The sequence below is a fragment of the Lycium ferocissimum genome, unplaced genomic scaffold (assembly GCF_029784015.1).
Source record: "Lycium ferocissimum isolate CSIRO_LF1 unplaced genomic scaffold, AGI_CSIRO_Lferr_CH_V1 ctg3672, whole genome shotgun sequence".
Classification (NCBI taxonomy): Eukaryota; Viridiplantae; Streptophyta; class Magnoliopsida; order Solanales; family Solanaceae; genus Lycium; species Lycium ferocissimum.
In genome coordinates this window covers 39,949-48,451 of record NW_026725457.1, presented here as the reverse complement: position 1 = coordinate 48,451, position 8,503 = coordinate 39,949, and the positions used below count along the sequence as shown (strand labels likewise).

General features: G+C 38.5%; 1 protein-coding gene across 1 annotated transcript; it reads left to right on the top strand.

Moving 5' to 3' along the window:
• Positions 1-679: 679 nt before the first annotated feature.
• LOC132044129 (protein IRON-RELATED TRANSCRIPTION FACTOR 3-like) lies at positions 680-3,621 on the top strand. Its single transcript, XM_059434618.1, has 4 exons — positions 680-747; positions 2,632-2,753; positions 2,901-3,025; positions 3,220-3,621. The coding sequence occupies exons 1-4, from the start codon at positions 680-682 to the stop codon at positions 3,619-3,621; spliced, it is 717 nt and encodes a 238-aa protein (XP_059290601.1).
• The last annotated feature ends 4,882 nt before the right edge of the window (positions 3,622-8,503 follow it).

Here is an 8,503-nt window from a genome sequence, read left to right as displayed (position 1 = left end):
TGATGTAGCGTTTCTGATCACTTCCTTTCTCCCTTACCACTTTCTGAGGTAAAAACAGCTGAATCTTTTGGGTTTCTGCTACTATTAGTCCTTCTCAGCTCAATTTTATCTGTGAGTTCCACTAATACGGTATTCATATAAAATGACAAATAGCCTTATGATTGGAAACCAAAGTGGAATGTACCAGTGTAATGTTAAACTAGAAACATCTGTTGGTGCTACTGTGTTTATAAAGTACACTTGATTGTAAATTTGTACTACTCCCTCCATTTCAAAATATTTGCCTTACTTTCTTCTTTGGTCCGTTTAAAAAAGAATGTCTCTTTCCCTTTTTGGAAACTCTGTCATTTTAACTTTCCACATGACATGTTTTAGACCACAAGATTAAAGGACATTTTGGTATATTCTACGTATCTTTAATTTAAGACACAAGATTCAAGAGTCTTCTTTACTTTTTTAAACTTCGTGCCAAGTCAAAACCAGACAAACATTTTGAAACGGATGGAGTAATAATATGATATGGATTTAATACGCTCTAACAATTTGTTTACATTACTAATCAACCTAATGGTATTTGATTATGAATAAAACATTTTTTTCTTCTCTTACTCTGCATAACAGCATTGTCTGGCCAATAGCATCTCCTTACCAAAGCCTTCAAGGTGGTATCTAGTTAAAGATGGATGCAGAAAGTCCTACTCCAATAACTGAAAAGGGAAGCATAGCTGTGGAGACATCACCAAAAGGGTCAGTAAGATCTTGTTCATCGTCTTACACAAATGTTTCTTTAATCAAGTCTCTAGGCAAAGTTTGCTTCCTCCTTTATTTTACCTTGGCTATGATTATAATACAATCAGATGTTGATGCCACGTAGAAAAAGAGTAGAAGCTTATACAGAACTTGGGTTTTGTTTCTTCTTCTCTTCAACTACATAAGCCCATATAGATCCTACAGGCATGGGCATAGCCAAATCTTTAGTTTTCTGGTTTGTCTCACCAGAAGTAGGAAAACTTTTGATGCTTCTTGGTGGTCTTTACCTTATTTTTGGATCATTATGGTAGTCTGTGTAGGATAGTTGCTTTAATTTTTCATTTAGAAAGTTCAGTTCTTTTTAACTGAAAATTTGTTATAGTTTTCTATTCCCTCTTCTCTTGTAAAGGAAGCCCACTTTTTGAATAATTTTCCTAGGAATTGGACAGGGATGAAATTGAATTTCAGCTAAATATTATCATAGTACTTCTCTCTCTCCCAACAGGAATTTTTTGATACTTTTATTCCCTACTTTGATAATTGATCTCATTTGACTGTCCATTTCTAAATTTTGGCTTTTTGACAGAAAACCTAATCGAAAGCTAGCTGGATTCCTCAAATAAGTGTCTATTTGAAAGGAAATTTGGCTGTTTTGACTTTGGGAACAAAATCCATAAAAATATTTCATTTCCCTACAGCTTCGCTCTTGCTCCGTGTCAACTTATTCCCCTGCAACCCCTTCGCCTCATCCTCATCGAACATAGGAACTGCATGTACCAATATGCCCTCCTCTATGGGTTATTCCTGCAACCCCTCAGGCCTCAAGGCAGCTATCTCCACCAGCCCATCCAATCGTCTAACCTTTCAAATTGGAAGAAGCTAGCTTATGTTGATGACCTTGAGATCCATTCTTTCGGTTTTGAAATTCGATGGATAATGGCTCATCTCCTCTACCCTTCTCAACTTAAATATTAGATTAGGTTCAACAGTTAGGTTTGCAGCTTGTGACATACTGCATATTTCGTGTTGTACTATTGCCATTGAACCAAAGCCCTGGAGGCTGGAAGAAGCTAGACTACTTGGTGTTAACTTTGTAAATTGGCAGTTTCTAGTCCTTGCATGAATGAGATTCTGAAGACTGTATTGTAGTTGTGGACCTATCACCGAGAGAGAGAGAGAGAGAGAGAGAGAGAGAAAGAGAGAGAGAGAAGCAAAAGACTGCGAGAGCCATGTATTTGATGTTCCGTCTGTTTAGACGAACACATGCTTTTCTCTCAACTTTAGAATAAATGCTCATTGGAAGATCCCATAATTTGAGCAGACCAGCTGCGTAAACAGATTCAGCAATTTCCCAAGTTCCTGCTGAGATAGTATTAAACCTGTTCCGGGATTGCTAGAACACCATGAAATTCTGCCTTTTGTGTTAGTAGATGAAAGTATCAACTTGCTCCCAATTCAAACAGCAAATTGGAGCTCTCCAAACAAAAATTCAAAAGCTTCTGGTAGCTTTTAACTGGAAGAGAGACTTTTGAAAAGATGGAGATCAGTTGTGCGCCAATCTGAAACATCAGGAACTAAATTAGAACTTCGTGTTAATACTTGGACTAAATTATTAGTGCCTTCCCAAACATTCCAGGGGAAGGTATTTAATTTGTATACAGTTGTATTCTTCTACTTCTTTGTAAAAGCTTGGATCTTCATAAAAGTTTCCTAAACTTACAATGATCACATGTACTGTAGTATAAATGAATAACCAATCTCCGTAGTGCATACTCAGGCTCCTGCACTTGCTATGAGATTTTTCTTCACTGCTCTGTGATTTGTTATTACTGGAAAAGCTACTATGCATCTTGCTTGACATTTTAGGCTCTCTTTATGCAGCTCTACTGCCTGCAAGAAGATTCAGAAGAAAGTTCCAAAAAGAGTTCACAAGGCTGAGAGAGAGAAACTGAAGCGTGAGCATTTGAATGAGCTTTTCCTCGATTTGGCCAATAAACTTGGTAATTTATTTGTTCGCTAATGATCCCTTCTTTTCCTTTGGCAAATTCCAAAAGTAGCATTCCTCCAATGATCCTATTTTCAAATCAGAGTCTGCTGATTAACCATACAATTATAGAAGCTTGACACTCATGCCTTTTTTTTTTTTTTTTTTTCTGAGCAAACGAATGGAAAAGCCTCCATATTGAGTGAAACTGCTCGATTTGTAAGGGACATGCTTTCTCAGATCAAACATCTGAAAAGAGAAAATACAGCCTTGCTGTCTGAATCTCAATTTGTAAGCCTCTTAATTTCTAGTTATTTTTGCTGCATGAAGATGCGGTAATGATGCATTTTTCCCATCATTTTTCATCAAGAATTCTTAGCCCACTCAGCTTTTTGATTATGCGACTTGTTATGCAACTTATCCCCATTTTTTACATCATTCTCTGTGAACCTGCATTACTGAAATCCATTCTCTTTTATGGACAGCTGAGTATGGAGAAAAAGGAGCTACAGGATGACAATTCTGCTCTGAAGGCTCAAATCGCCAAATTAGAAGGTGATGTCAAAGAAAAGGTAGCTGAGACTAATCTTGACCTAAATCTATGTCCTACCGAAACTCAGCTACCACAGCTATCCTCACAAGTTACAGATAACTTTCTCCGATTGCCTGCTTCAGAGCAGTCGTTTCAGCAGACACAAATGATGAACCCTGTTTATGTCTTTCCCTGCAAACCGACTTCTCAAGCTTATCCGGAGCCTGATGCAGCAAAGCCCGCATCTAGTGTGAAGAAACCGCAGGCCAGATATCCCACTCCAGCTGATGTATGGCCATCCCAAATTCTTGAAAAGCAACCTCACTTAGGACAGGAGGTTCAAAATAGTTTGTAAGAGTAAGTTCTAGTAGAGTTTGAGGCCTTTAGAGGGAATGCCAAGTAAAATTTGGCAATTGCGTAGGCTTAGACGACAAGCAGATTCCAGGAATATCTTTGTATAGAACAGTTTCCTTGTAGAATCAGTGAGATTCTGCTTGTGCTGACGTTGGAAGATATACGGGCGGGTGTAGCTAGATCAGTTTAGAGAGCTTGATTGGTGTTATTTCCTATTTCCTTAAATCTAGATAAATGTTGAAGTCAGCCTATAGTATGTGAAAAGATTCTGATTATTTATCCCAAAACTTTGAGGAAATTAGAATTTTTTACCCCGCTTGTCCTATACGCAAACCTTAAAGGTCAAAAGTAAAAAATGTTGTAAAAAATGTGCTAAACTTGTTAAACTGGAAGTTTTATCCATAGTACAAACGGGTCAAAAATTCAGGATCAATCATTTCGAAAGCCATTCTTGCAAATCACCCATAAATTTTTTGATTAAAAAAAAAAAAAACCCAAAATTTTAAGTCTGAATGGAGAAATCCTTTCATTATAAATCTCTTTGGTTACTTTTACACAACTAAAGAGGGACAACTGTATTTCCTGCACTCTTTACTTATCCTTTCCTTTTGTTATACCTTATGAATCTTCCTTTTTCTCAAGTCCGAAGAGTGGATTGAAGCAGCATTCTTCAATACTTACCCTTGTTTTGGTTAACAAAAAGATAAATTAAGTCCTCATTTGTTTTTATTAAGACCAGTCGCTGGAAACGTGTTTGCACGTGTATCCCAGAATACTTAGTGTAAAATTTATTTTGCAAATTATAAATTTTGAATAAGTTCAAATGTTTCCAACTTTCTTTGATTTAAAAAAAAAAAGACATCAAAACATACTGAAGAAATTAAACTCGGAGATTTATGTGGAATAATACATACCTTCTTCTCTAGGACCGATGTGTGTTACTACCACCAATTGCCGAACGGTTTCTTACAAAAGATCACTTGTTGGTCTTGTAAATTATCCACAGCAACTACACTCTTTTGTTTAAGGAAAACTCACTCAATGTATTTTGTGTTGTGTTTGGACGATCTCTACTCCAAATCACAAATCACACAGACACGACTGAACAGTGAATACCCATAACCCACACATATATGTCTACAGACCTCTAAGAATACTAACAGAATCATATGACGGGACGGGGCCCCGCCCGTACCCGTGAATAACATATATATGTATGCAATAACGAGAGGAAGGCTGGATCAAGTATAGGCTCCGGAACAAGGGAGCGCTCCAAGTCGGTGAACAGAACCCTAAGTTTGGTGGGTCATCCCATTAAATACTGCGCTCGCGGCAAGATGAAACGCAGCCCCCGAAGAAAGGGGGTCAGTACGGAATATGTACTGAGTATGCAAAGCATGAAATATAGTGAACAAGATCATAGTCAAAACCAGAAGTACGGAAAATAAATGCAATATTCAAAATATCAAAATGCTTACTCATAAAAATACAAATCATGCATAGGGCTCTTAGAACGGTGGTCGCCCCTTTGTCGTTGGCGCCACACCACATCATCACACCGAAAGGTTTCATATCTCCGTATCCCCGTCACACATCATAACACATCATAACATCATAACACGACATAACACCAAATATACACGGTACCCGGCCCTCTAACGAGGGGCTCGGCGAACTGGACACATCATACTCGAATATCACATAGTGTGCACGACAACATAACCGGCCGGGACTCGGTGAAGGATGTAACAACCATATGCACGAGCGAGTCGTGAGCAACTATATGCGGTTTAAAACACTTTCAAAGACTCAATAAAAATATTCGAAATGAGTCATCATTTAAAAATCAAAACGATAGTCAAATCAGGTTTCTTCCGAATGTCGTTCGAAAGCATATCAAATAGAACTTTAGGACTCATAATACGTATTAAACTATATGAAGTAACTTATGGAGCTTAGGGACATGATCATCGTTATAAACTCGTTAGAGAAATAAGTAATCGCCGCTCGAGGGTTAAGGCGATCGTTACACTAAATCCTTTCAAAAGTCGTTAGTACCACACAAGGAGAATCTCGGGGCCCACGGACGAGTATCGAACCAATCCGGGTCCATTTATGAAAGTTGGAGACCTTATCCCTTATAGAATCTCCCGCGAACGTTTCGAAGCGATCCGAGCTCGTCTATGAAAGTTACGATTGTTCGTAGTTACGAAACCTTTTTGGAATAAAAACCATTATAAAATCTTTGAAACCAAATCATGTAAAAACATAAGGATCATGGTTCATCTGCATTAAGAGAGCCAACATTAAGAAATGAATAAAAATCGCACACAAGCTCGGACCTTAAGAATGGAGTTACCCCGAAACTCGTGTTCTAGCCTACTTACAATCAAGACATGCCAAAAGAAAGAAAGGGTAAGCTTCGCATACCTCGTCTGCTTCCTACGTAAATCTGAACTTAGGCCTCGGCTTCTCAAAATCTACAACAACATCATTTGGTATCAAACATTAGCCATAGATTCTTAAAACTTCAATTTTGACTAACACTTAATTTTACGAAATTTGGGCGACATTTCCCCTGTAAATTCAACATCCCCGGAACTTCAACTCGGCTAAATCTTCAACAACAATACCAACAACCATTCTAACAACATCAACAATTAATTCAAAAGGCATTCTACCATCAATAACTCTTTTCTACATATTTCGACGACATTCCATTTTCATTCAAATTAACCACATACTATCAACCCAACACTAATGCACACATACTCAAGTGCTAATCCAAAATTACTCAAAACAAGATTCAAGAACACGTCAAACAATCTACACAATGTCCAAACGGCCCAACCAAGGGGCAATGCCACCCGAAACCTTCCACTTCCCATAGGGACAACAACAATACATTGCTTTCCTCCAAACTCATAAACTACACCAACATTCCACATATTAACAACATTAACCACAATAATACAAAAACTATATTAAAATTACCTTATCTTCTCCAACAACCTACAAACGATTCCAACTTCCATTTAAATCATTAAACCATCATTTTCATTATGGAATCCATGCAACAACAACCAAAACATGCTAAATAAAATTAGTTCTTCATTCCTACACACAACACACATACTCGACCAAACATAGCCCATACGGTTCACCACCAACATCCAAGATTTCATGATTTTCATCCATTTCTACATACTACAACACACATAAACCATCCATAACACATGAAAAGTGAGATTGAACCTTACCTTTTCCACTTAGTTCTTCACTTGACTAGAGTTGGTGCTTGCATGAACCAAGGGTTTGCTTGCTCTAACAATTGCTCCATGTTGTTTAGCACCTTCCAATTAGTAGAAAAGCTAGAAGAAAAGAATTTTCCATGATCAAAATTGGGGGGGCAAGTTTCGGCCAGCCATGGCCGTTTTCTCCTTCTTTTTTTTTTTTTTTTTTTTTTTTTTTTTTTGTTTCTTGAAATTTCTAGGAGATGAAATGGTAAAGATGACTTAATAAGTCATCTAATATTACCTATATACCTCATACATGTGGCCTATGGCCCACAAGTCATGTGCATGGCCACATGGTCATTTTTTTCATGAATTAAAATTTCCAAAACTTCACTTTTGGCCCCAAATTTTCATAAAATGTCTAACTTTCCATAATTCATCTTTTGGTCCCAAATTTTCCTTAATATTCCATGCCAATAAATCATAGGCAACTTATGCCTTAAAACAATATCGAGGGTTAAGGATCTCTACCTCGTATCCCGAAATCCTCTTGTCCTTAACTTTTCATGGTTAACCCGGAATGTCCCAACGTACAAAATACGGGCTATAACAGCTTCATGAAATTCAATAAAAAAAAGTCTACAGAATCTGATGCCTTTTGCCTTCATTTTTCTCTTTGTTAGCATTGGGACGTTTACTCCTTTAGGTACTGGACTGGACTACTGTCTTGGACTTGAAATGTTTTTAAATGGGCCTTTAGCCCTTTACTAATTTAGCCGTCATTTGTACACGTATTGGTAATAATTTCGGTATTCGGTATTTACCGAATTACCGAACGGTATAATTGTAAATACCGAATATCGAAATCGAAATACTACATTTTATATTTCAGTACCGAATACCGAACCGAAGACCGAATTACCGAATACCGAAATAGCTGGTTCGGTTCGGTAATTCGATTTTCGGAATTTTATGCCCAGCCCTAGCCGCGGGAATTCGGGTTTAATGAGGTCCGCCGTAGCGGTGGAATTTTTCGCTACAACGAGACCGCTACTGTCACGACCCAACCCCGTAGGCCGTGACTAGTGCCCGAGCTGGGCACCCAAACACATTCATTAATCCGAATCACATACAGACGACTTATACGTATACAAATATCAGACACTGTCTCAAATCGTCTCAACACAAACATATATATATCACAGAAGCCGGCAAGGCTATCAAATGGCGCATCGGCCCAAAATATATACGGATGCAAGCCGACAAGGCTGCCACGGCGAATGGGATCGCCCAGAACATATAGCATACGAACACACCTGTACAAAAATAGGCACAACCCACGTATGCGTCTACGGACCTCTAAACGAACAACGAGTCATATGACGGGACGGGGCCCCGCCGTACCCCGAACAAACAAATACATATGCAACGGACGAATATATACCAAAATATGAGTTCGGAATAAAGGAGCACTCTCAAAACGGCCCAGAATAGGTGTCCTAGACGGCGGATCACCGAACCGTACGTCCGTACTGCGGGCATGAAACGCGGCCCCCGAAGACGGGGGTCGGTGCGAAATATGTGCGAGTATGCAAAGCAACGGATACGGTATACGGGCGAGTCATAATCGCACAGAAGTACAGAAAG